The following is a 26,936-nucleotide window of genomic DNA, read 5'->3' as shown; positions in this document are numbered from 1 at the left end:
GTCCTTCAGGAGGTCATGAAAAGCCCTTAAGTGACTAGGGTAACGCTCGTATAGAGTAGGACAACGCGAGTGTCATCTTAATAATAAGCAAAGGCGGGTTATGCGAGTACATATGTTGCCCCCACTGAATGAATGTGCAGTGTCAGAATGGTCATCTACACAAGGGCAGGGCAGGCGTTTAGGACCAAGGTACAACAAGATCTCTCAGTCGATGCGTCATCCTATATAGACTGGGCGTGCCTACAAGGTAGGTATACAAAGTAATCGGTTACTACACGGAGCTACTCATGCACTTGGGAACAACAAATGTTGGAATTCCTATAAAATGTTAGATCAGTGCTCAAAAAGCAGATTATGCTCGTGCTATGTAAAAATGCAAACCTCAAACCACGTAAAACCCGGAGCCAGCTAACGCCAACCTAAATGCAAAACCCTTCTCCATCAACAACACTTCCCCTTCTTCTGCGCAGTCTCCATGACCTGCACCTCCTCTGCCTCCCCAACAATAGGCGTTGCTAATCCCATCCAGCTCCTCCGCTTATCTCCCATGCCGAGTCGAAAACTCCCCCCATCCAAACCCGGTGTGAACGGACTCACACCCTCTATAGCAGGTGTCCCGACAACAGACAACAAGCTTTCTGCATCTCTCCGATTCCTCTGTTCCACCAACTTCCTCGTAATAACCCTGAAAACCTCCTCGATTCCCTCGCCATCCTTCGCGCTGATCTCATGACAACAATCCCACCCAATCTCCTGCCCCCAGAATGCCGAACTGCGTTTACTGTCAGGACTCTGCAGCGCACTCCCACTCCCCAAACTCCCAAATCCCATCCCCAAACCCATAGCAGTCGGAGGCGGCGTACTCGCCCGACTAGGATAAAGCTGCTCAGCAACATACGCAATCGTCCGTTCAAACGGAACCCTCCGCGCCCCAGGATCCTCGGCCACGATATCCGATTTCGTGCCAACGACGTGAATCACCAGCGGCTCGTCGCCGTCATTCACGTTCTGACGTAACTCGCGCAGCCAGCCGGCCATCTCGGCGAAACTGTTTTCGTCGGTGATGTCATAGCAGAGGAGGCACGCGTGCGCGCCCCGATAATAGAGGCGGGAAATCGAGCGGAACCGTTCCTGGCCTGCTGTATCCCAGATCTGGAGGCGGACTGTTGTGTCGGAGGTTGTGTCGAGGACGCGTTTTGTGACGAAGGACGCGCCGACGGTGGATGTTGTTGTTGAAGGGGTGAAGGCGTTGCGGACGTACCGGTGGACGAGAGACGTTTTGCCGACTCCTAGATTCGAGCGTTAGTAGTAGTTCGCGACGCGATCAGATCCAGATCCAGATCGTGGGGGTGGGGATGGGGGCGGGCTCACCTTGCGCGCCTAGCACGACGATCTTGGCCTCGAGGGAGGAGCTCATGGCGCGGGGTTGAGGAGGGCGGCGGATGTGGTTTGCATGGTTCAGGATTAAGGGTTTTATTAAGGGGAGCGTTGATCGAAAGGAAGAAAACAAGGAACATGGCGGGATCAGCCGATCGTTGTCAGCTGGTCCCTTGCGAGAACTGATTCAGGGTTTCAGCTCGGCTGTGCTGTGGCTCTTTGAATTTGAGCCTCAGCAAGGGAGAAGTGAAAGACATATTGATCGGATATAACTACATGTAGACTTTGACTACTTTTTTTGATTCAATGACCAGAAATAAATATTGCGTTTCTTGTGGGAGAAAATAAAGTTAAAAATCGGATTTGTATCTCTATCGGTACAAAGCGCATACATGAGTCCAATTCAACATGTCGACCGAACCCAGTCATAAACATGAAATCATCAAGCATTGCACTTTTGGCAACAATGGGTATAATGAGGATGCGAGTAAGTATTAATAACAGGAAAGGCATCAGTAGGGACAATCTGCCCTGATCAAACCGACCGCGACACTGGGTCAGGCGCGCAGCGCTCACGTCGGCCAGAAGACTAACTAACACAAGGAAAGAAGGAAATTAGACCAACAGCCCATCAGATTACTCCTGGGGGTGGTCGTTGCCGCTGGAGAAGGTCTGCTGAGTGTTGTGCTCAGTCTTGTAGTTCTCCTCGCGCTCCTGGTCCGAAGAGGAAGGGGAGTGGGTAGCCTTCTCGACGTCACCGGCACCACCAGCCTGGAAGCCATACTGGATTGCGTACTGCTCGATCTCCTCGTCGGTGAGCCTGGGCAGCTCGTGGGAAGCCTGGACATAGCTCATGTTGTCGACGAAGCCCTTGGCGAAGATGAGATCGATCTCCTCGAGCGAGCGGCCGGCGGTCTCGGGGTAGAAGAAGTACATCGGGGGAATGAAGATGCCGTTCATCACAGCGAAGAAGAGGTAAGTTCCCCAGTGGATGTGGGCGATCATAACGGGGGTAATCATGACAACAGTGAAGTTGAACAACCAGTTAGAGCAGGTCGAGACAGCGTTCGCCTTGGCACGAGTACGGATGGGAGAGATCTCCGCAGGGTACAACCACGGCAACGGCAGGATGGAAGCACCGAAGAAGGCGATGTACAGGAACAGACCGAACACGGCTCCCTTGGAAGGACCGGTGTCGCCGGGAATCAAGCAGGCGAAAACGATAATCATGGAAACCATTTGACCGGTCATGCCACCAAGGAAGAGCTTGCGACGACCGATCTTCTCAATGAAGAACCAGGAGAAGGTGGCGAAGATCGCGTAGACGATCATGTTGACACCGCCGATAATCATGGACATTGTGCGATCCTGGCCAAGAGACTGCTCCAGCAAGACGGGGAGATAGTAAATGACAGCATTGCAACCCGACAGCTGCTGGGCAATCTGGGAGGAGGAACCGATAAGCATACGGCGGAAGTGCTGAGTCTTGCCACCAGTGAGCAAATCCGAGTAGCCAGCACCCTCAGCGACACCAGCACTGGGAAACAGTCAGCAAAGAACAGACACACAAGATATATGGGAAAACGTACGCTTCAATGGATTCGATAACGAGCTGTTTCTGCATCTGGGTCTCGTGGGACTCGATCTCATAGCCACCGAGGGCAGCAAGAACGTATTCGCCCTCGTGGACCTTGCCCTTGGAGATCAAGTAGCGAGGAGAGTCAGGCAAGAAGTACATGCCGACAATGATGATCAGACCGAAGACGACCTGGAAAGCGATAGGGAAACGCCAGACGAGGGGATCAGGACCATACGAGGCACCGAAATCAATCCAGTAAGCGATCGCAGTACCAATGGCAATAATACCGCCCTCAATACAGATGAGCAGACCACGGTTGCTAGTGCGGGAGCACTCCGCCTGGTAAGTAGGAATAGTCGAGGTGTTCATGCCGTTACCAACACCAGTAACAATACGACCGACAATAAACTGGGCGAGAGGAATATGGCCAATGAACGCAGTGACCTGGATAATGACACCGATAATCATGACTGTGGCACCAGCAATAATCATCCAGCGACGACCCATAGTATCACCCATGAACAAAGCCCAAATAGCACCAAACAAACAACCCAATTCGTAAACTGCGGTGACCAGAGCTTGCATTGTGTCGTTGTCCTTAGTGGCGGTGAAGATGTCGTTGAAGGCCTTTGCAGAGATAATACCTGACATGACACCCTGATCATAACCGAACAGCAGGAAGCCCATCGTGGCGATGGTGGACACTGTCAAAGACAGCTTCCTGCCGCTCATACCGGCGTAAGTAGGCGCCATGGTGTGCTTGTATATCTCACTTGTCCTATAAACCCGTGATGTAATCCCAATGTGAGAATGAGTCTACTCCAGGCACGTGGGATGGAGATAGGAATAAATAAAGTAAAGTGGAGGGGAAAAAGGGCACGCGGAGAAAGAAAGGAAGGGAGGAACCTGGGGGGGGAGGAGGGGAGGGGATATTTGAATGCTTTAGGGCTCCGAAAGTGGCAAGGAAATGGATGCATCGTGGGGCTCTCCAACATCGCATCCCCGTGTCTCGCAGTCGGAGAAACAACTATCTATTGGGCACAAGCGTTCAGCCGAAGAGGAAAGCCGATTCCAGGTTAAGGTCCACCGTGGTCCGCGGCCGGTGGGACCAAGCCACCCGCATGCATCAATAATCTTCCATTAAGCATTTTTCACCCTCTCCACCTGTCGGTTGCCGTAGTTTGCGTCCCTGATGACATCAAGCCCTTCCATAATACTGTAAATTGGAAAATTTTCGAGGGTCGGAGCATGTGTGATCGATATGATTGGCGAATCTGCGCTCCGGTTGACCTACTCCATAAAGGGGTTGCGTATGCCCACTCTCTCGCTCTGACCAAACATATTGTGCTTTACTTTACGTTTGGCTCCATGTGCATCAGACAACCCAAGGACATCGGCCGGAAAATATAATGGCCCAAAAAAAATTAAATGAATTCCGCCGGTTAGTACTCGGGCGGCAAGGAGCCGCGGCTATAGACAGCCAGCACCAAAATCAGTCCTTGCCGCAGCCAGAATAGGAAGGCGAGCCGCCACAAAACAAGGGAATTTGTACCAAATATTCAGGAACGCCACATAGGTACCCTGGATCGATTGTATCATGCCACTTCCACATAGTAACACTGTATACCTTCGTTCATGGGACCTTGATGACCATGCCAAGACGGAGATGCAACGGGCGGAGTAGAGAAAGGCCGAGTCGGTCTGCACTCGGGAAGCCGTCACCGCATCCCGATGAGGACAGGCAGCCCGTGAAAAGTGGGCGATGATGCAAGAATGCGCCGTGCGCGAACTAGCAAAGACATAGTGGATCAATGGATCAGTACAGACCCACAGTGGACCTCCTCAACCACAATTCGATCGTCATTCTGCCTACTCCCTATAGAATGTGCGAATGTGTAGAAGCACAGAGCTATCGAAGGCTTAGGTGGCCTCCTTACTCCTACCCGGCACTTGGGGTCCCACGAACAGGCGACCCCGTGCTGAACAAGGCTACTCCGCGAATTTGCTTTTCGTCCCGGGGACTTGGGGACTTGGAGGCGGAGAGAAGGGGTCAACCCCCCGTACGTTCACTTCACCCTGTGATAGAAATTTACACCCGAATCCGAATGCATGGAAGCCAAGCCGCTATTTTTACTTTGTTTTGATTCACATTCACTTTTCGGATTGTAATATTAATTCTTTTTGACACATAGTTTTCCCCCCAAACTCTCTTTGCATCCGACAGATTATCTGATTTTTCTTTTTCCATTCTCTCCACCGACGAATAACAGGTACCTTCCAAGTGACCCACCTACCTCCGTCCACGTAGTGAAAATTCTTCGTCGGAAATGCCCCGTCAGACTCCGCAATGACACGCGATTCTCTCAGTGGCAGATATTTGGCCCTGAATTAAAAGAAAGCTCGGTTCGGTTACGCTGATGTAGAAAGGCGTTATGGACAGGGGTACAAGTGGATGGGAATATCTTTAACCACGGAAATGACAAGCGAGATAGATCGGAGACAAATCGTCGGAGCTCGTCCGTGTCGACTCTGGTAGTAAGTACTGCTACTAACAACCTAAGGGACCCAGCACGGTAAAACAGTCGGGTTTCAATGCGTGGTGCACATGCATGATACTTGATGCCTGCGTGCTGATCTCTACGACTCAGTTACAGTATCTCCCTCTCTTGATAACGGGAAAACGGCTGATCTGGCAATCTAAAGGGATCCCGACACGGCCAAGCCAAGAGGTGTCATTCTGGTATGACACTGAGGTGCATGTCGCCCCGCCCGGTGATCCCACCAACGTCATGATCCGACGTTGTAGAGAGTATGGAAGAGGACAACTGTATTCGCGCCTTGTGCAGTGTGTTGATAGGGTACCGTGCACAAAAATCAGTCGGTAATTAAGTACCAAGCCTCAACCACGTCGCCTGGTGGCAACACCATCTAACAGGCGACATAGCTACACGGTAGCCCTGTTGCTAAACCAGAGATGACACTGGAAACCCCAGATTCACATTAAAATTCTAATAACCAAAGTCAAATGCGCCAGACAATGTGGCAAGAAATCTCCAACTCGAAACCAGGTGTAGAGTCGCGGAGGTTTTCGGGAATACGCCACAGCCGTCGTGGGCGCATTCCTTCCAGAGCGATTGGGGGACCTCGCCTCCCCTCTTTGCGTGGCCGCAGAAACGTTTAGGCGGGGACATTCGGAGGATTCAAGAGCTTATGACGGTGTTGCACCAGATCAGCTGCCGCGGGAAACGCTACACCGATGCTTAGAAAACATTTGATTTGCGAGGTCGGTTTCAGTTTACAGAAACTGGTACAATGACGATCCCCAGTCAATGCGAGAAGCTTAAGTGCGTGATCGACAGAGACGCCCGTTGCTTGACCCAAACTACGGTTCGAGATCTCCCCGGGGTGAAGGTTGGAGAGTTCCATGGTGCACAGGGCCTATTCATGTATACGGAGTGCGACTTTTTAACTTGATTTGATCCAGAGCGCTGGGACTGAGTTTTGGGATTTGAACGTTTGCGGCCTGAGACGAGTGGCGGATCACGTGTCGTTGACACCTTATAGACACCTTGACTGTAAGGTTGTAAGGCGGTGAGGCACCACTCGGCAGGCCTTCCTGAACTCGCGCTCCCTGCCTCGTTGGGCAACCCGGCATTCTTGATATGTGGGAGTTATGTTGATCGCATAACAAAAGGATGGGGCTACACTATTAGTATCTGCAGAGATTAGTTACCGCATTCGACTCCCAACATTCTGTCTTCGGGGGAGTAGACCCCGTGCTTGTAATTGGAGGTTTGCGAGTGGACAGTGATGAGCCGAGGCCCTTGACTGTGCTGCACTGTGCGAAGTGGATTATTATGAGGTCACAATCCGACTGACACAGAATGCGAGACCCCAGTCATTGTGAATAGCATCAACAATCACTACAATTTACGATTCATGTTATGAAGAAATGCGGAGATGAAGAGATGAAGAGATGAAGAGGTGGACGATAGTTTGATAATCGGGGGGCAATGAGTGGCCATCCACCCGAATCGGCCGAGAAGCTCCCCGCAACTTTCTCCCCCGGACCCCATTAGCCCGAGGTCTTCTTTCTTGACTTCAGGTCTTTAGCTTCGTCTTTTTCTCCTGTTCAATCCTCATGCAATAACACAGCCTACATCTTATCACAATGACATCCGGCAAGCTCACTGGCGATGCTGTCGCCGAGCACAACTCCAAGGACTCATGCTGGGTGATCGTCCACGGCAAGGCCTACGACGTGACCGAGTTCCTCCCTGGTACCTACTCCAATCCTACCGCAACAACGCTTTTCACACTCTCTAACACTATCTAGAACACCCCGGCGGCTCAAAGATCATTCTCAAGTATGCTGGTAAAGATGCGACCGAGGAATTCGACCCTATCCATCCGCCTGACACCCTGGACAAGTTCCTCGACCAGTCCAAGCACCTCGGCGAGGTCGACATGGCCACTGTCGAGCAAGAGGAGAAGGCATTCGACCCCGAGGAATCCGGCCGCCTCGAGCGTGTCAAACGCATGCCTCCTTTGGCTGCCTGCTACAACCTGATGGACTTTGAGGCTGTCGCACGCCAGGTCATGAAGAAGACCGCTTGGGCCTACTACTCCAGCGGAGCCGACGACGAGATCGTAAGTCCCCACTAACATACTATACGGTGTAAAACTAACACCTGCAGACCATGCGCGAAAACCACGCCGCTTTCCACAAAATCTGGTTCCGCCCCCGCGTCCTCGTCGACGTCGAGCACGTCGACCTCTCCACTACAATGCTCGGCACCAAATGCTCAATCCCCTTCTATGTGACCGCAACCGCACTCGGTAAACTAGGCCACGCAGAGGGTGAAGTCGTTCTCACCAAAGCCGCCAAGCAACACGACGTAATCCAAATGATCCCAACCCTAGCCTCGTGTTCCTTCGACGAAATCATGGACGCCGCCCAAGGCGACCAAGTCCAATGGCTCCAACTCTATGTGAACAAGGACCGCGCAATTACTGAAAAAATTATCGCCCACGCCGAAAAACGCGGCTGCAAGGGCCTCTTCATAACCGTCGACGCACCGCAACTCGGCCGTCGCGAAAAAGACATGCGCTCGAAGTTCTCCGATGTAGGCTCAAACGTTCAATCCGGCGATGATAGCGTCGACCGCTCGCAGGGCGCCGCCCGTGCCATCTCCTCTTTCATCGACCCCGCTCTCTCCTGGAAAGACATCCCCTGGTTCCGCTCCATCACCAAGATGCCAATCGTGCTCAAGGGCGTACAATGCGTCGAAGACGTTCTCCGTGCTGTTGAAGCCGGCGTCGACGGCGTCGTCCTTTCCAATCACGGCGGTAGACAACTCGAAACAGCCCGTTCTGGAATCGAAGTCCTCGCCGAGGTCATGCCCGCTCTCCGCGAACGAGGCTGGGAAAAGCGCATCGAGGTCTACGTGGATGGCGGTGTTCGTCGCGCCACTGATATCATTAAAGCCCTCTGTCTTGGTGCCAAGGGCGTTGGTATTGGACGGCCGTTCCTTTTCGCTATGAGTTCTTATGGCCTTGATGGTGTCAACCGGGCTATGCAGTTGCTTAAGGATGAGATGGAGATGAATATGCGATTGATTGGGGCCCCGCGGGTTGAGGATTTGAACCCCAGTTTGTTGGATACAAGGGGTTTGCAGGGTGGGCATGCTGGGTTCATTCCTATTGATACGCTGGGTCTTGGGGCTTATGATCCGCTTGAGGCGCCGAGGTTTAATGAAAAGCCGAAGTTGTAAATTTGGAACATTGTCCGTGATCTAGTTAGTTTGAACATTCAAATGTTGGATGGGGTATGGGGTCTATTAGATAGGTACTTATTTCGACACATATATATATACCCTTCGTCTACATATTTCACCAGAAAATGCGCCAGGATGAATATATGAATGCCTTGTAGGCTTCATAAAACATATATTAACCTCGAAACTCGGAGTCTCACAACGTTGGAACCTTACCTCGAAGACAAAAATTGAACATTTAATGTCCGCACCTACTATGTACTTCATCTGCAAAGGCAAGCGTAGTGGAAATTCAACCTCGTCATGCTCCCGAATCCCACGTGTAGGAAGAGCCTGTTTGTAACCATCTATGCAAAATTCATTTAAATACTCCAAAACGGTCAATTGATAGATCTCAATTCGGTTTCATCCATTATTTATGATTTAACATAGCGAGGGAGGTTTACTGACAGACGGTAGTGATAGATGCCAGCAAAGATGATATTGAAGCTATGAGAATGAAGACCATCTAAGCTACTAGAAATCTTCGAGCGAGTCACAGGCACGGCTCAGGATATCAGAATCCACATTCTCACATAATATGAGCAAGGCGACTGAACGCCCACATCTCATCGACACCATATGCTAAAGCCAGGGAGATGTCATATTCGGTCCGCTCAAGTAGACATTGATCTGCATGGCCTGGAGCTCGTCGTTGTAGTACTGGAGTACTTCAAGAGTGTCACCAGTAGCTCCAGTAGGCGTGAGCAGCGGCATGATGTCCAAGACTTTCATCTCCTCCAACCACTCTTCCTGTGCTTCCTGTGCCGAAGTCATGGAATTCGGAATGAAGGCAGAGATATTCCCGTAGCCGAAGACTTTACCAGGAATCACGCCGCTAGTCACAACGAAGCCTAACTCCTCATCGACGACCAGACCCACTCGTGCGTTTGTGTCTGTGGGATGATCATCGGGCCAGGAGCAGCCGAGCGGAGTGGTCGAACCGTTTCCGTTCGTCCCTGGATCGATGACTTTCCAGCCCGCTTCAGTGAACTGGCAGGAGTCTGCGACACTGACGGATAAATTGCTGGAAGTGGCGAACAGGGCCTCACTTAAGGCTATCAAACTTGCCCGGCTTGCCTTCGTCCGATTAGCTGGCGGCGACATCAACACCTCATAATTTGTCGGAAGTTCCGCGGCTGAGAAGGAAAAGCCATGGTCACCACGGTAGCGGTTGATAAACAGCTCCAGTTCTGTGATCTGCCGGTTGACTACCTTGACTCGACCCCGAAGTACTGATTCTGTGATATCGTTGCCTTCACTGATATCTAGGGCGAAATATGCCGATCCCTTCTTGGTGTCGATGGCTAGCAGGCTAGGTGGTCCTGCTTTGGTGACGGTGCGCCAAAGAGTCATCATACCCAGCGCGGCCGGGTGTGAATTTTCAGTCGCTACATAGAACGATGCCATTGGCAGGGTATACGGGTTATGCGCCACCATGGAATCCAGGATCTCAGTGACAATATCTGTCATACACTGCCGGGGGCAATGGCTCTTCGACGAGATCGAATTACTCCTGCCGATGGATGCAGCAGCAGCAGACATAGATGAGCCTCCAATTGCGGAAAACACCACTGAGAGGCTCAGCAATAGGCGAAGCATACCGAATAGACCGGAGTAGTGCATCGTGGATTACCGACTCGAAGTTTAGTGACGCTACTGACGTCAAGTAGGAATGAATATTCAGAAGACCGTTATGGACGACGCTCATAGTAAACATGTTAGAATGAATAATCCACCTTTTATATCTTAAGCTCCCCATTGAAGTACGTATACCCCGCATTATTTGGTATATAGAAATAATTACCTAGTAGATCGGCGACAAGTCCGCGAGCTAAGCAATACAGCCAAGGGGGTAAAATTCATTGATGTCGGCACATTCGTGCCGGCTCCACGCTGCCCCCTCCAAGTTTCGGGTCCACCATCGGCTCCACCATCTAATGTTTATGGGATTTTACTAACTTGCCAAGTCCAATACTCTGAGCGGTGGAGTCTTCCAAGATTCCTATTGTGAAGTTTGTTGTAAGTGGGCCACCTAGGCTAGTGGGCCACCGTAGATGATCATATGAAATGCTAACCTTGTATGTTTTTTCTTACGACTTCTGTATTACCTAGGACAATCTTTTGATTTGAATAGCGCATGAATTGATGAGAAGTTATAACTATTACCTACTACGGTGAAATTGAACTACCTATTCATGGATAGCTACACTCTGGATGCGGTAAAACGTGGTGTTGCTCTAGGCCTTAGCTAAGGAAGTTAGGGTGGGACTAAGATTGCGGGGAAGGGGGAAGTACACTAGGTATACGTCACCTAGCATATTGAATAAGAAAGTATGTGGACACCATGAATTTGGGAGTAAAAGGTCAATTCCTGGTCAGGAAGTGAAGAGTTGTCATGGATAGCAGATAGCAGAGGAAGGAAAAGACGGACAAATGGGATGGCAGTGTTCGAAGATTGCTGATTGAAGAATTATACTTGGATGTTGATAGTTTGTTGTGCTTGCTGTGACAGGCTTGAGAGGTGTAGCATTCACTGCTGGTCCATTTACTTTACGATCCCCTTCGCCTGCTCATATTATAAGATATCTCAATATCTTCTTCTCATTGTTTTCTTTCTTTCTGCCCTGTTACATGGTCATTTCTTTATGAGAATTTGAGAATATGGTCGGTTATTAAATGACAAGGCAGTATCGCTGAGCCCGGGCAGGCTAAAGTCTATTTAATCAGGACTATACGAGCTACCCTCAAATATTCTTAAGAAGATTTTCAGAATCATCTCAGAAGTTTGATAATGTCATTCTCGAAATCGGCTTATCCACTAAACTCATAGAAGCTCTTTCCTGGCCCCACCGCTAAGGCCTCAGCGCAGAGCAATCATTGAGCGGGCCGCATCTAATTGAGGGACACCGTAAGATGCATCTTGTGTGATACCGTAACTTAACAAGCTACAAGGCACTATTGGCATAAAATTCCTGTGAAATATCAATAAATCTACGCAATAAACGTATTATTACCATCCGCTGTAAGTATTCCAAGGCTTACTACAGCATGAAGAGTCTATGCTCGCTTAAAGGCCTCATCGAAACCGTAGAAAAATATCTTCTTTTTCGCCGTGTCCCTTTTCGTCTAGGCAGGACTGTTTGGCTTTGTTCATAAGTAAAGACACTAATTTTTGCTCCAGTCCTTTCTGACATAGTTAAAGCGCTGTAACATGAAGTTCTTCAAACAGGGAAAGAGGCCGTGGCCTTAGATACTCGTGATGCCAAGGCCATCGCCGGTGGTACTTTTTACCTCGTCGCATCAAAAATTACCCCTGTCTCGTTCACCAATTGGAGGAATTTCCCACACAACCTAATCATACGCTCGGGGGTCGTTACCTTTTCGAGCGCTAATCCTGCGCATTGGTCACTAACTAATGCAGCAGAAAATACAGTAGTAGGGGCTAAATTGATTCGCGCTCCTCGTAATTCAGAGGAAGATAGGGTTGTTTTATTTTGGAGAGAACGTATAAGGTTCTGGATATACTAAGGAGACACTTACGGTTTGAGATCTGCTTGACTCTTCCTATGCGAATAATTATGGGGAAATCGGCGACAAGAGAGGAGAAACGTCCCCTGGGGCTGTAATTTCCCATCACGAGGGACAGGGGTGCGTACTGGAGTCCCCGGCGAGAAAAAATCGACGGTCGTGGTCGACAGAGGTTTAGGTTGCATTGAGGCGGTACCTAATAGGCTAAAGGAAGTCACTGGTGGATTCATCCTCGTTGGGGGCGATTTTAGCAAATAAACAAACTCGCGAGCCCATTAATGCAAACCAGTAAGTGCAGCTCCCTGCTGTTCTCACACCTTTCAGCAGGACACAGGTTTTCATACCTCGAATCCTCCTCGAGATCTGGTTCTCAGCAGGCGAAGTTCCAGGTCGGGAAACCGCCGAGATGTTGATTCAAGCTGCGATAAAAAGGGGCTTTCAAGCTTTAGGAGTTTTCCCCTCTGAGGAAACGGACATGGAAAGTCAAGAGCTGGAGAGCAGAAAAGTGGACGATAGAAACGACCGACTAAAAGTGAGATGGTTCTCGGAAATCCCACGCTGCTCTGTACGTCGCTTCTGTTGAATCGCGGCTAGCCAAGGCCGACAACTGAGAATGATTACTGACTTTGCATTATGAAAATTTTGAAAACAACAGTTCCAATGCTTGTATCCAGAAGCTTTGAATTGCGGTTGCCATTACTCCGACTTTAGTTGCATATGCAGATCGATCCCAGATATCGCAGCGGATGAAGGCGTCGAAGCTTGCATGAACTCATGCCCAGTGAACCCGGATCAACGCTGTTTGTAACTTCCTGTCTTCTCTCGCTTCGCGTTTCACCATATCTAATTTTTATTTCTTTGAAGGGACTCCATCGCGCATTCTTGACTTTTGCGAGCTGGTCGGCGAGCATATTCAACTGCCAGAATATATGGCTCAGTTCGCGGGGTTGCATCGACGACAAGATGATCAAGTCAGTTATAGCGATGGAGATTACTATTCCACTGCCAGTTATAGTGACGGAGGTTACTATTCCACCGCTAGTTATTATGCTCCAAGCTCTTCGCTGCAGCCTACGACGGCAACATCGGATACACCGGTTTCGGCGACAGCGACAGCTTCAACTAGCAGTGAAACAATATCATCATCACCAAGGCCAACTACCACGGGAAGCGCGTCTACAAATACCGCATTGTCTTCATCCTCCTCGGATCTCTCGACTGGAGCAAAAGCTGGCATCGGAGTGACAATTCCACTAGTTGTCATAATATTAGCTTTATCTCTATTATGTTATTTCCGCAAGCGAAGAGCGAACAGGAGAAATGGCGCAGGCAACAACATTCCTGAAATCAGTCAACAACCGTGGCCAGAGAATCACTCGCCAGAGTCAAAAAACCTCCCTGCCGAAGCAGATAGCACCGCTCTTCACGAACCAGACAGCAATTTAATATTCAAATCACCACCCGTGGCTGCCGGTACGCAGAATCCCAGTGTTTACGAGTTGAGTGGCAATTCTGCCGTCGAATATCCTCCCGCGGCAGCTCTCGCTACGCAGAAGCACAGGACCTCGCTAGGCCATCACTCTGCTAAGACTTACTCATCCGTAAGTAACGATGTATTTCGCGAGGCAGTCACATCGTCCGCTTCTACGCCTGCCTCTGAAATGATCCCAAGTAGAGGGTTAGATGTTTCAACGAGTGCCTTGACCGACTCTCGTGCACCGTCGCAGAACCCGCAAGTGAAGACTTGGGAGGATACTGAGCGGCCGTCGTCAGGTGTGGAAAACAGTGATGCGCAGTTGGCGCAACTTGAGGCGGAAATGGCGCGTATCGCGGAAGAGAGAGAACGCTTGCAACAAATGCAGGTTTTGGCAGGCAGAGAGGCGGAGCTGAAAAGACAGATTGCCGCACGAAAAGCTGCAAACTCGGGGGCAAAGCCAGATAGTTCACCTTGAAATGGTTCAAATAAATTAGCTTGAAAATAATGGACATGCAATATGATATGTGAAGGGCTGAAGCAGGTCTTAACTTCAATCTAGCTAGCCTGCAAAATATGTTCAAAAATCTTAAAGAAGGGAAGTTCCCCGTACGCGTTCTCGTGACCAATGGCGCGCACTGGCCCGTGACACATTCGCGTCGATGGATATGTAGATGCTTGATACCGTTACGGCCCTCTAATCGACTAACGATACATTGGAAGGGTAGAGAAATACGAAATGAAAAAGAAGCAGTGCTTTCGCTGCCAGGGGCTCGGTCATCTAGCATGGTCGTGCAAAGAATTGCCCCGGTGCCGCCACTGCGGCGGCTAGCATGAACGAGCATGATTCCCACCGGGCATTAGAGCACACTGTGTAGACTATAGGGGTGAGCATGTAACCAGGGGCCTCCTATAACCGACGCCCGTCTATCTACCTCCCTCACGATGTTGGAAAATGACCTCCGAGTCCTACAATTGAATATCATGAAAATCGAGGGCGGGCATGGAAGCCCTTATCAACAATTACCAGACCTAAGACCTGGATGTGCTGCTTATTCAGGAGCCATCCATCACTGCATACCGATCATATATGAACCATAGCGCGTGGAGACTATACTGGCCAACGGTGGAGGACGACTCAATCCCATCCCGAAGTCTGATATACGTCAATCGGAGATTCTCGACGTCCTCTCATCGATAAGTGCGCTGTCATCATCTAGATCTAACGTTAACCAAGATTTGGATAGTCGACACCCAAATCTTGGTCTTCTTGATTCTACATCTAGCCTATACTAATGCACACACCCGAGGAAGCATTAGCGGGACCAGTATTATCTACTATTCACGACATAATATAAAATTCCTCTTAGATATAAAATTCGACTGCATTATTGTACTCATCTGTAATATTACGTAGGAAGACCTTGTACTAAACAAGGTGTATATTACGCTGGCCCTCAAATTCATGCGGCCTGCTCAATGATTGATTTACGCTGAGGCCTTGTTGGTGGGGCCAGAAAAGAGTGACTCTGTGGTATTGGTTAAGCCGATCTCGAGAATGGCTGTACTCAACCCTCTCCTAATAGAAATGCAATGTCAGTCATTTTACCAGATATGTTTGTGTCATTTTTTGGCTTCCCCTACGGAGGTCAATCCTCATTATGATGAGATGAGGAGGCAATCGGAAAACTGGCCATGCAAAGTTTGTAAATCTACTTTCTTATCAAGAATAAGCACTCAAAAATCATTATTCAGGAACGAGCGATCTCATTTGCTATAATGCAAAATAGGACCTCATGACATCACGGCGGAGCGAAGTGGAGATCGAATGGGTCCGGGGTAGATCGGACCCAGATTAAAGTACATGAAGGTTGTCACTATGTCTCCGTGCATTTTACCCGGGCAAAAACCAAAGTACCTAGGTGCCTATCCATGTAGCCAGATAATAGAAAGCCAGTTATTAATCCTATCTGTCACGACCCCTGGACACCATTCGACAATCAGCTATCGCGCTCAGCCTCCTCGCTAAATCATCTCCCGCGGTCCAATCTCCTTCTGCAGCTATCTCTTAGCGCCTGGGCTATAGCCCCTCTTTGCCAACTCCCCCAGGACAGGTTGACAGTCATGGCCCGTGCCGTTTAGGGCCCTGTGTCTCGGCGTTTTCTTCTTTCACGCTCCTGCTTCTTGACAGACGCAGACGCATTTCTTGTTGCACCAAGCTTTCTAGCGAAACCCCTGCTCTCCGGATTGACTGCGCTTATAGGCTATTGTATTCTCCGCGTACATACCTGTTCCTGATCACAGCGGTAGCCATGTCTGGGGCGGAGGTGATCGCCGTTGTCGCCTGTGTGGCCGCAGGTACGCATCCTTCAATCTCGTAACTTGTCTTGTGACATCTAACTTGGACATATGTAGTCGTCTCCGCCTACCACGATGGAGGTCAACTTTTCCGTACTATCAAGGAGAAATGGCATAATCGCCGTCATTCCAACGAGACCTCCGCCACGGACCTCGAGTGGTCGCTAGTTCGCGGCCACGAAGATATCCTCACGCACTGGAATATCCGCGCTGCTCACCTCGGCCGACGATATGAGGAGGGCGACGCTATTGCTCGCGAGCAGATGAAGGATATCGTTATTACCTTGCAAAGCGCCCTTCTGACTCATCTGCGATACGCAGAGGGCCATGAAGCGCGGCTGGATATGCTCAAGCTGCTTGCGGCGTCGGATCGGGGGAGGGCCAGTACTATATCTGTGTTGCATGATTTGTATCAGAGACAGGCTCAGACGGCGGCAGTTCCTTGGCCGATTGCTCTGGCTGTTGGGCCTCCGGTTGTTGATCCGTCATCTAGTCTTGCGTATTATATGGGACTGATTGAAAGGCTGTCCTCGTCGCAGGTGGCGGATACGAGGGACTGGTCTAGAGGGGGACGCGCCTCTGGGGGTACTAGTCTCCCTGGCATGATCACAGGCTCGCCGCCAGAGTCGCATGGTTTTGTTCGTCAGGCTGAATCCGTTAGTCTCCTGTCCCGTGAAAGACGATCATCGACCTTTGGATCCATCGGTTCCTGGTGGAAGGACATCCGACGTCGGTCTTCTGCTGATGCTACGTCTGTCGCGGAAGTTGAGTCTATCCCGCGCCCTGCCTTCTATTATCCAGCCATCCCACCGACGGCTTCCACGGAGCCAGAGATCAGAGAAGACGAGTCCGAGGCGATTGAAGAGCCTCCCAAGGTCAAGAAACAGAGGAAAAAAGTCGAACAGGACGAAATCACCCGCGAACTGACAACTAACATGTGGAACCACGATACCAAGTCGGAAACTGATTCAGAGACCGAGTTCGAATCCGCTGAAGAAGGCGATATCCCACCCCTCCAAAGCCCACCCCAAATCGGAGACCATCCCATCGCACCAACCCCAACTTCGGTTCCAGGACCAGCACCAGCACCCAGCGTAGCCTCCTCCACAACCCGCGTATCAAACCAAGACCGCGCCTCGGCCCCATCCATCGCATCCTCAGACACCACCTCCTCAAATCCATCCATGTATATCCCTCGCAACCCAAATGGAATCTCCTACTGGCCCCCTAGCAAAGACAACAAATATTCGGGCTTCTGCAAAGGCGCCTGGAAACTCTCCTCCGGCATGGGCGGACTCAAAGTCCACTCCGAACCCGTCGGCTACTTCACCCTAATTACCAAATTACGCTGCTACAAATGTTTCTTCGCAATGCCTCTCGCCAAAGAGAGCAGCCGGAATGACCACCGCCCTGACACACACGCGTACGTGCATAAAGCAACGGGGATTCGCTATCGCTGGTTCTTTCTCGCCAAGAGTCATGTCGAATGTAAGCGGGCTGGTGTGGAGATGCCGAATTACGTTCGGGGGGCCTTTGGGTGTATTTTTTGTTGTGCGCAGAGGAATGAGATGGCGCCTAGGTTTGAGACGTTGGATGCGTTTATGGTACATTTGGGGGAGCATCGGTGCATGAATGCTGCTGCACTTTTAGAGAGGACGAGGTGTGTTGTGGGGAGGATTGCGGGTGACGATGAGGAATTTGATATTAATATTCCACCTACGCATACTAATGATTGAGTTTTTTTTTTTTGTTTTCTTTTGTCCGATGTCCATGATTCTTGCAAGTGCATGTATATAGGTAGAGGCGTTCGGGCGGTCCAAGCCGTGCCTTTTAGTTTAGCGGGAAATTCATTTTCTTTTCCAAGGTTTAACCCCTGAACCATGCGACGATCCGATCGGGTGTTGCTTACCCGCTAAATCAGCGTCGCTATTTTCCGACCTCTGTCCGTACCTGTAGGGATCCTGTCATCTATCACGGATCGGCTCGATCATCTCCGATGTGTTGCCTCTGGGCTGCCCCTCGCAGAATCATCCGTAGGCACATGTCGATCTGACATCAGCGGTCAATCAGATTGTGAGCGAGTAGAATGGAGCATTCCCCCTGCGTCGGGTCATGACGCTGACTATCTTGGGTCCTAGGGTGAAATGCCCGATTGTTCCAGGTGAAACATAACGCTTCGTTGATTCTATAGCCGATAATCCAAATAAAATAAGAAAATAAAACCAAAACATAGGCCTTTGCCAATGCAACCACCTGTCAACTTCGCATGGAGGGTCCCAGGGGCCCGATCGACGGGGCCAGACTGTGTGGGTTGGGGGGATTTACAAGTGCATCGCCCCATCTGTGCCTCCGCCAATTAAATGTATGTGAACCCGCACTTTCCTCGAGTCGCCCATTTCCGCCTTAATTTTTTTTCTCTGTCCTTTATTTCCCTGTTCTTAATCTGCCTTCCTTTATTACCTCTTGATCACTCGTTTCTGAGGTCCAGGGTGTGCTCTTCGTTGACGCAGACTCTCCGACACCGCATGGGGTTCCGCCGTTAACTAAACCCCTCCCCCGTTTCACCTTCTCACGCTACTCCTTTTCTTCCTCCGAGTGTCGCGCGCGCTCACCACGGCATGCCATGAGGTTATCACTCCGCATCGGCTCAGCCGCTGTGCTCATCATTCTCGGCTTCATCCTTTTCAATCGTCGCGTCCTACCTAAAGGCCCTCACCCCTCCTCGTTCTGGCACTTCGACACCACCGATTTCCGCTCCGTTTTCCATCCCCAGCCATCGACTCAGAACCCCTCGCGCCGGAAATGGGGCAGTGGTACTGGCCACAAGGTCGAATTGACTTACCAGAACACTCCGATCGTCGTTCCTGACGAGGGTATCATCGTGATCGGCAAATTGCGCGAGGAAGACACTACTTGGGTATCTCAGGAGCTTGCGGAGTAAGTGTTTTTTTTTCCCCCGACCTCGGGTCAGGGGGGCTTGGCTGACGCGATTGCATTTTAGATGGCGCAATTTCATTTACACGGTCGATGATCCCTCCGTCCCCAATCACACGCCTAAGAATAAGGGTCGCGAGGCCCTCCCCTACCTCCAATTCCTCGTCGATCACTACGACGACCTCCCCGCCGTTGTCGTCTTCGTCCACGCTCATCGCGGTACATACGAGACAGCATGGCACGTCGATTCAATGGATTATAACAATGTCGACTCCATCCGCGCCCTGCAGCATGAATTTGTGAAGCAGGAAGGTTTCGTCAACCTCCGTTGTCAATTGTCCCCCGGCTGCCCTGAAGAAATGCAGCCTTTCCGCAAGCCTGCGAAACCCGGTGACACAGGCGAGAAGCATTACGCCGCAGCTTGGAAGGAGATCTTCGGCAACTCCAAGGTTCCAGAGAAGATCGCTGCCCCGTGTTGTTCGCAATTTGCCGTTTCCCGGGAACAGGTTCTTCAGCGCCCGCGCACCGATTACCTGCGCATGTATAACTGGGTTCTGAACAATGACCTGTCCGACGAAGTCACCTCCAATATTATGGAGTACATGTGGCATATCATTTTCGGAAAGGACCCCATTTTGTAAGTCTACATAGTCCCTGGCCCACCACCACCCCCACTAGTGGCGTGTCCACTGTGTCCACCCATGTTGATCATTGCTGACTGAACTAGCTGCCCGGATGTCTTCCAATGCTATGCTGATGTCTTCGGCGAGGAGGTTATCTTCTAATTTTCTCGCTTTTTACCCTTCTCACCCTTGTATTCATTACAATTACCCTGTTTCAGGAACGATGAACAGCGCCAATGCACATGACGACTTGCTTCTTTTGTCTATTCATTTGGGTGTCATGTACATGGAGTTTTTTTCTTCTTCTTCTTCTTCTTCTTCTTCTTCTTCTTCTTCTTCTTCTTCTTCTCGGGCTTACTGCCTGCATCGCTTGTCTCGTCATTAGTGCTGGCTGCTTGGCTGTAAATGATATGATATCAACTGATTTCCAACGAAGTCTTCATTCAATGGCCGTGTGACGTAGTTTTTACACCTCCTGCCTTTAACAGGGACATGTAGGTGGTATCCTTAATCTCTTCAACCCTTTCCTCTTCTTTGTCCACTCCTTCGTTCTCTCCTTCGTCTTCTCCTTCGTTCTCTTCTTTGTCCTCTTCTTTGTCCCCTTCTTTGTCCCCTTCTTTGCCCTCTTTTTGTCCTTCTCTTCCTCCTTATCTCTCTGCTCAACCATCTCTCCAACCCCTTCATCCCACCTCCAAACTCTCCCACACCCAACATTATAGTTATAATAATTGTTCGTCCCAGCCGGAACAACAGCCCGTCGAAAAGTAATATTAATCCGTCCTTGTATCCCTCCTCCTCCGCCAGCCTTCCGCTTCGGTATGCTGTGTAGCCAATTCGCTTGCGTCGATCCCCGCATTATCACCATATCGCCCGACGCCAACGGCATCTTTAGCTGTCCCGCGGGGCGGCCCGCACCCTTCTGTGTAACGTGTGATTGTCCCGGTGTCTGTGTCCCGTTAGAAGGGGGTTTGTGCTTCATGACAAATTCCCGTTCCCCGCCTAGGGACAGGGATGCGATACAGGGGGATGAGCCGAGGAAACGCTCGTCGTCTGAGTGAAAGGCTATGCTGTCATTGCCACTGGCGTAGTAGTTGACTAGACAGAAATTGTATTTGGAGGATGTAGCGGATTCGACAAGGCGGCGGAGGCCGTCGAGGCATTTTGGGATAGGGCGGGGTGTGTATTGGTATTTGGAGGGGGAGATTGGTGTGTTGCTCGTTGCGTTGACGAGAGCTAGAGTCTCGGGATCTTCCCCTCCATCATCTTCATAATCATCTTTGAAATTGACTTCGGGTCGTGGGATGAATGTGGCGGTTTCGTCGACTCCGAAGACGGTTGTGTAGCGTGGTGTGTTAATTGATGTTTCGACTCCGCCTCGTTTGATGTTGTATTGGACTCGGTAGAAGGGCAGGTCTCGACGGAGGAATTTGAATAGTTCATTTGCTGTGGTCCGCGTGATATAGGGTTGGAAGTAGAGGAGGTCGAGGTCGGGCTGGTCGGTTATGCGTCGGCCTTCGCGGGCTGGAGTTCCATGTTCGAGGCTGACGGTGATGTGCGAGGGGAGCTGCGGGATTGGAGTTGGGTAGCTGGCGTGCGTATCCGGGGGTCCTGTGGGTTCTGGTGGTGTGTCTGGCTCCGTCTTGAGTTTTTTAGATGCGGCCTCGACGGCGGGCTTGAAGAAAGCGTCTAGGGTGCGCTTTGCCATGGCATTGACTGTGTTGAAGGTGGTTGAGTTAGACGCGTCGTGGCGACGTAAAAGCGCGACAAACTGTGGGTGATGTCATGTCGCCCCGGCCTGGCGATCCGATCTATATTTCCCGATTTGGTTTTTGTTTACTCTCCACTTCCGCAATTCACTTCCGCAATTCACTGCCAAAATCACAGGAACAGAAACACAAGAGTAGGGATTCGCTGGTGGTCACCCATTCAACTACTAAACTACCGGCGTGTGGCCTATGTGCTAGCTCCACCAGTAGTTGGGTGGGTGTCGCCCGAGTGCGAAATGGGTGAGCAGGGTGAGTAGAGCTATTTCTACCATTGATCACTTTGGTCCGCTCCCCAGTAGCAAAGAAGTCGTAGCCAACCACAATGTCGCAATCATTGACGTACACTGTGACCGGAATCGCCCCTTGATACATGATATTCCACTTTTTGTGACCTCGTTAACGTCGCTCGATCTTTATGTCTCTTTGTGTCTCTCTGGACTGGCAAGGGTGCTCCCTAGGGGTACTTACAGACGCCACATAACCTTCATTGAATCGCCTTCTGACCAATCCGCCAAAGATGGCCTTGTTTGTGACCAGGAAGTCCCGAGCGAACAAAGGAAAGCCTGAGTTTACATAACCCCTCCAAACATTTGTGACAAGGGAACTGTTGGTATATGTTGTCAAAGTGTTGTCCACTAGACCATCCTGCGTAGTGTTGGCATAGTTGAACAGTGACGAGGCGAAGCCACTATCGGAGGCTTCATTAGCAAGAACGATACCAAGGGATGGTGAGTTGCTGATATAGCCCGATGTAATGTGAGACATATTCTGATTCCTAAGATCTCATTTCGGGTACGAACAGAGAAGCATCAGATGTAAACATCAAACTCGTACCACTTGTGCCGGATAAAATTCGGCGTGTATTCGTCCTTCACTAATGGGGCCGAATGTTTTTTAAACCCAGAGGAAAATTCCATTAATGAGGAAGAAAATGGTGTACAGGTCGAAGATTTCGTCGCTATCACGCTAGGAAAGCTGACAAGCAATGCCAGTATAAGTAGGACGCAATGCATGATCAAGCAGTGAAAAAGAAATCCACAAAATGTGAATTCAGTTTGAACAAACGATTATAGTTGAGTTGTGCTGGATAGATGGCTTTTTCCGAGTTTCGCGGTCTTTTCATATGTTTAAATAGCATTTGAGCCTGCTCCTTTGAGGATTGGTGGCTGCCTCCAAAGATGCTCATATCTTTAGACGCGTTCAATCGATGCCTTTCTAGGACACTGATATTAGACCACACTAGAGTATTCCATTGAATACTGTTGCCTTGAAAAGCAAGTCCGTATGTCCACAATAATAGTTGGGATGGCGACGGTATGGCAATGAGTCGGCCTAGGGGTCGTGAGCGCGTTCAATTAGTTCCGGATTCGGCAATTGCGGGCTGGTCAGGTGGAGTCGAGGAAAAGCCCTGATGACTAGTCCCATCGGGCGTACCCACAGGGACTTGATTTGGAGCATCTATATTTCACCAGATCATATTTGAACCATAAACTTATAATAGATATATCAATGGCAGTACGTGATTTCTAGATCAGCCTCAAAATGGGATTCCCACTGTGCATGGAACGGTGGTGGTGGCACTAATAGCTCGGAATATTAGGGTTTGCATGACGCTTTCGTGACTGAATAATCTAGGCATTGGAATGTTTACATCTATTGGAAGGCAAGCTCGCAAAAATCATCTCGTGAATCAATTTTCCTCTCAATCATCTCACAGGGTCACTTGGCCCAATTCTAAGGCTATCTATCTATTGCACAACAAACGACTCAGTGTGGCTCTTGTACAAAGTACTAGAATCCAAAACAACACCAGTTTCCGAGCGAATGAAATCAACCTGGAGGTTGTTCTCATCCAAGAATTTCAGCTGGGCATAGCTGTAGTCATCCGCATACGCAAACTCAGTATACGAAGGCTCGGTGCCAACAGAGCTAAGGCCCTCAATGTTACCAGGACCACCAGCAATGATATACATAGGCGCCTTGGGATCGGTCATGCCGTTCGCATCAGCAGTACCGTTGTAAACGGGCAGGAAACGCTGGGAGTTGTGGACGTGGCCGAACACACCAAGATCGACGCCGTACTTGTAGAATAGATCCTCGAATGCCTCTTGGCATGAGTCGCAGCCGTTGTCCGAGCCAGTACTGTACCAGGGGCGGTGACCGGCGACGATGAGCCAAGGGGTGACACTGCGGTCGACAGAGGCGAGGTCGGCTGTCAGGAACTCGATCTGTTGGCCGGTTGTGCCGAAGGGACCGCTGTCCAGCTTGGCAGAACCATCTGTCCCATCGGGCGCGTCGGGAAAGTCGGTCTCGGTGTTGATCATAACAACGTGAGCCATGCCGTACTCGAAGGAGTACCAGAAGGGCGGGTTGGCATAGGTCTTTGCCTTGGCTGCGAGGGCCTGGGCGGTGGTGCTGGTCGAGGACGAAGTGAAAGGCTCGGGCATGGTCTGGTCGAAGCGGTGCAGGAAATCGGTGAAGTTCTTCTGGCCCTCAGGGCACAGTTCCAGAAGGTAGGGGATCTCGCTGCAGTCGGCTTCGTGGTTGCCGGGGCTGGCCATATATGCCTTGCGGCCGGCAATAGGAGCGAGCTGGTCGTAGAACTGCTCAAGGATGGACTGGTAGGCTTCCTTGCCCTCGAGCAGGTTGGAGAACTTCAGGTACCAGTCATCGGCATAAGCAAAGTCACCCGGGTGGATGACAAGCTCGTAGTCATCGATGGTCCGGGCAAGAGCACCAATCGTGGTGTGGTTCAGCTCAGGCTCGATGTAAGGGATCTCCTCACGCTTGGTGGTGGTGAAGCCATCCGCACCGTAAACACCAAGGTCGATAACGACATCCATGTTGAACGCGGTCTTGTCACCCGGTGTGCGAGGACTCAAGAAATGGTTCACACTCGAGTTGGTCGATTGGATTTTATAGTAGTAGGTGGTGGCTGGGGTCAGACCGGTCAGGATCACCGTGTTTGACCAAGTTCGAGACGTAGTGTAAGTTGTTGGTACAGACGATGAGCATAGAGTAGTGCTCAGGGCGTCGGCAGAGGTGCCGTATGCAACACAGCTGCTATCCATCTTCTCATACGTGTTCCACCCAACGGACATGGCTATTCACAGTTCAGTCATTGTTTATCAACATTACGTCCACTCATCTTACAGGTTGGCCCATAAACAGCAAGACGCTGTTGAAAGGGGGTAGTCAAATCAGTCGGGATCGTAGGATAGTTGACACTAGCCAAGGCCGATGCGGCCAACAAAGGCATAGCCTTGATCAAAGAAGACGCCCCAACCATGGTAGGCAGTGTATACTCAACTTTGATAGTTGGCGAAAGCTGTTATTATTCCCCATGATGCCAAGGGAGGTTTTATATGACAAGAATGGAGTCCAGTGCAGATCCCTCAGACCAATCATTCCAAACAAGCAACCCACGCCGAATCTCGATATTGATCGTGCAGATCTTCAGGTCAAGCGATGTTCCTGTCTTGGTCAAGTCTAGGCACGCGGCTTCGCTTGGGCTTAGGTTTCCGGGCTTCGGACCTTGTACGGTGCCGCTCCCCTGGCACGTGGAGCCGCCCGTGGCTATGAATCGCCGATCATCGAACCATGTGTGAATAATACCTGGTTTCTGATTGTCCTGTTCTATCCACTTCTCGGAACATTCTCTCTTTTGATTTTATTCAGAGCCCTTAATTCTCCGCTAGTTCAGCTGGTCACAACGGCAGGTCCACTTCTGTCATCTGAATGCTACCCCGACGGACGCCCGACCCAGATAGAATCTACTGCACGCCCGCAGTTTCCGCAATCCTAACTACATATTTCACTGCAGATGCTTTACCGGCTTCTAGATCCCGCAATGCCCCTTGCAGACCACCCAGTCCGCCTGGGCGCACTTCATAGGGATGTCCCGAGAACCACCCCTGAGCCAGGCCTCGCCCGATTAGGGAAAACATAGCGGCCCCGAACTCGCGATCTTCAATCGTCTTCCCCGCTGCGGGAGAATTATGCACCGATCCCACGTAGGTTCGTTCGATGTTCATTCCCTCAGGTATCTGGTAATCTTCCGCAGGCGGGAGGAGAACGGTAATCTTGCCCGGGGCTGTCAACGATGCGCATAGATTCTGGTAGCTACCCTTCTCTGACACCGCGTCGAATGCGAGGTGAATGGGCTTCCCAGCCGCTGCGGACTTAATCTTGGTCTGAACCACTTGATCTCCCTCGCGGTAGTCAATGATTGTGTCGCCCTTACTGCGGTCTATGAGTGTTTCGACAAAGTCGCTGCCTCTACCAGCCACCACAATGAGCGGGTGGATATTCGACAATTGAGCGAACTTCAGAGCAAACGCTCCGACGGCTGTAGCGCCTCCGTAAATTACCAATGGCTGTGGCGCACTGGTCGGGCTCCAGGGCAGCGGCAGGCCCAGGATCTGGTACAGGCCGAGGGCCGCTGTCATAGCGGCCAGGGGCAGTGTGGCGGCCTCTGAAGAATTGTTAATGGCTGCCCCACAATTGATCCAAATTAACACGTACCTTCAAAGCTTGTCTTCTCCGGAATGCGGAAAGTTGTGTGCTCCCAGGCAATTGCATACTCGGCGAAACTTCCGCCAGAGGTCATCATCTGGTGGAACGCAGCCACCTTTTCGCCCTTCCTGAAGCTGACTACTCCATCGCCGACACTTTCAACGTATCCGGCAATATCATCACCCGAATTGCTGGGCGTTTTGGCAAAGAGGCGGGGCATTTTCCAGTCCTTGGGGTTGGTGCCGGACACCACGACCCGAATGAGGACCTGACCCGGCTCAGGGACCGGGAGAGCTGTGTCGTGAATAGACACGTTAAGATCGGGGTCAACAATGGCTTCCTTCATTTTATGCGGAGTCGAACTGTTGCATGCGAAATGAACGTCAAGTCAAAAGTCATTTAAGCTGTTCAACAAGCACCCCGCATTTGATTTGTAAGGTCGCTGAATAATGTCGGTATGAATACTGCGGTGGATCTGAGACATAATTATTCATCATGTTTATTACTTATATAACCTAGAATCCCCCTATATATTGCCAGACTCAGGGTAACACAAAATCAGAGCTTTTGACATCGTTGATTGGTTGTATACTGTTTGCAGTGAGGGATTTTGCTCCTCTACACCGCATCCCTTGCCTCGAGCCTCCATGATAGATCTAGATCCATAGCTTCCATCTTTAGAATCTACATCTCTCTCTTTTCCTCCTTCCCCTCTTCATATATACAAGATTATTCCGATCAACAACTACTAATGCAGCTCACCCTACATATCGCGTTGACCGGTCTTGGGCTATATAGGTGCATTTTGATGAATACACAGTACATACGACCATAGGGTGTGGAGAACAGGGCTTCCCGTCCGCTCAGCCGTACTTAAGCCACACGCCGGCAGGTTAGTAGTTGGGTGGGTGACCACCAGCGAATCCCTGCTGTTGTATGTTTTTGTTCCTGTTTGATGTTTGC

The 26,936-nt window shown here is 50.5% G+C and overlaps 11 protein-coding genes across 11 annotated transcripts; 4 read left to right on the top strand and 7 right to left on the bottom strand.

The window, feature by feature from the left end:
- Nucleotides 1-441: 441 nt before the first annotated feature.
- On the bottom strand, nt 442-1,417 carry N7443_007244 (Rab family GTPase; the record flags this gene model as incomplete). The annotated part of the gene is made up of 2 exons (XM_056887300.1): nt 442-1,289; nt 1,372-1,417. 2 exons carry the CDS (start codon nt 1,415-1,417, stop codon nt 442-444), a joined length of 894 nt encoding a protein of 297 aa, XP_056738991.1.
- Nucleotides 1,418-2,013: 596 nt separating this feature from the next.
- On the bottom strand, nt 2,014-3,709 carry N7443_007243 (putative MFS monosaccharide transporter; the record flags this gene model as incomplete). The annotated part of the gene is made up of 2 exons (XM_056887299.1): nt 2,014-2,914; nt 2,967-3,709. 2 exons carry the CDS (start codon nt 3,707-3,709, stop codon nt 2,014-2,016), a joined length of 1,644 nt encoding a protein of 547 aa, XP_056738990.1.
- Nucleotides 3,710-7,127: 3,418 nt separating this feature from the next.
- On the top strand, nt 7,128-8,730 carry N7443_007242 (L-lactate dehydrogenase (cytochrome); the record flags this gene model as incomplete). The annotated part of the gene is made up of 3 exons (XM_056887298.1): nt 7,128-7,236; nt 7,293-7,606; nt 7,654-8,730. 3 exons carry the CDS (start codon nt 7,128-7,130, stop codon nt 8,728-8,730), a joined length of 1,500 nt encoding a protein of 499 aa, XP_056738989.1.
- A 627-nt stretch (nt 8,731-9,357) lies between these two features.
- N7443_007241 (uncharacterized protein) lies at nt 9,358-10,398 on the bottom strand (the record flags this gene model as incomplete). The annotated part of the gene is made up of 1 exon (XM_056887297.1): nt 9,358-10,398. One exon carries the CDS (start codon nt 10,396-10,398, stop codon nt 9,358-9,360), a length of 1,041 nt encoding a protein of 346 aa, XP_056738988.1.
- A 2,950-nt stretch (nt 10,399-13,348) lies between these two features.
- N7443_007240 (uncharacterized protein) lies at nt 13,349-13,567 on the bottom strand (the record flags this gene model as incomplete). The annotated part of the gene is made up of 1 exon (XM_056887296.1): nt 13,349-13,567. One exon carries the CDS (start codon nt 13,565-13,567, stop codon nt 13,349-13,351), a length of 219 nt encoding a protein of 72 aa, XP_056738987.1.
- Nucleotides 13,568-13,623: 56 nt separating this feature from the next.
- On the top strand, nt 13,624-14,255 carry N7443_007239 (uncharacterized protein; the record flags this gene model as incomplete). Its single annotated transcript, XM_056887295.1, has 2 exons — nt 13,624-13,687; nt 13,738-14,255. The coding sequence occupies 2 exons, from the start codon at nt 13,624-13,626 to the stop codon at nt 14,253-14,255; spliced, it is 582 nt and encodes a 193-aa protein (XP_056738986.1).
- A 1,834-nt stretch (nt 14,256-16,089) lies between these two features.
- On the top strand, nt 16,090-17,871 carry N7443_007238 (uncharacterized protein; the record flags this gene model as incomplete). The annotated part of the gene is made up of 2 exons (XM_056887294.1): nt 16,090-16,135; nt 16,193-17,871. The coding sequence occupies 2 exons, from the start codon at nt 16,090-16,092 to the stop codon at nt 17,869-17,871; spliced, it is 1,725 nt and encodes a 574-aa protein (XP_056738985.1).
- Nucleotides 17,872-18,758: 887 nt separating this feature from the next.
- Nucleotides 18,759-19,854, top strand: N7443_007237 (DUF3431 domain-containing protein; the record flags this gene model as incomplete). The annotated part of the gene is made up of 3 exons (XM_056887293.1): nt 18,759-19,072; nt 19,137-19,706; nt 19,797-19,854. The coding sequence occupies 3 exons, from the start codon at nt 18,759-18,761 to the stop codon at nt 19,852-19,854; spliced, it is 942 nt and encodes a 313-aa protein (XP_056738984.1).
- A 319-nt stretch (nt 19,855-20,173) lies between these two features.
- Nucleotides 20,174-21,397, bottom strand: N7443_007236 (alpha-ketoglutarate-dependent dioxygenase AlkB family protein; the record flags this gene model as incomplete). The annotated part of the gene is made up of 1 exon (XM_056887292.1): nt 20,174-21,397. One exon carries the CDS (start codon nt 21,395-21,397, stop codon nt 20,174-20,176), a length of 1,224 nt encoding a protein of 407 aa, XP_056738983.1.
- Nucleotides 21,398-23,206: 1,809 nt separating this feature from the next.
- On the bottom strand, nt 23,207-24,559 carry N7443_007235 (purple acid phosphatase family protein; the record flags this gene model as incomplete). Its single annotated transcript, XM_056887291.1, has 1 exon — nt 23,207-24,559. The coding sequence occupies one exon, from the start codon at nt 24,557-24,559 to the stop codon at nt 23,207-23,209; it is 1,353 nt and encodes a 450-aa protein (XP_056738982.1).
- Nucleotides 24,560-25,231: 672 nt separating this feature from the next.
- N7443_007234 (zinc-binding alcohol dehydrogenase family protein) lies at nt 25,232-26,319 on the bottom strand (the record flags this gene model as incomplete). The annotated part of the gene is made up of 2 exons (XM_056887290.1): nt 25,232-25,932; nt 25,983-26,319. 2 exons carry the CDS (start codon nt 26,317-26,319, stop codon nt 25,232-25,234), a joined length of 1,038 nt encoding a protein of 345 aa, XP_056738981.1.
- Nucleotides 26,320-26,936: the final 617 nt, after the last annotated feature.

The sequence above is a fragment of the Penicillium atrosanguineum genome (assembly GCF_028827265.1).
Source record: "Penicillium atrosanguineum strain IBT 20685 chromosome Unknown utg000006l_segment0_segment0, whole genome shotgun sequence".
Taxonomy (NCBI): domain Eukaryota; kingdom Fungi; phylum Ascomycota; class Eurotiomycetes; order Eurotiales; family Aspergillaceae; genus Penicillium; species Penicillium atrosanguineum.
The sequence above is the reverse complement of the archived record's forward strand: the minus strand, read 5'-3'. Positions and strand labels throughout refer to the sequence as shown.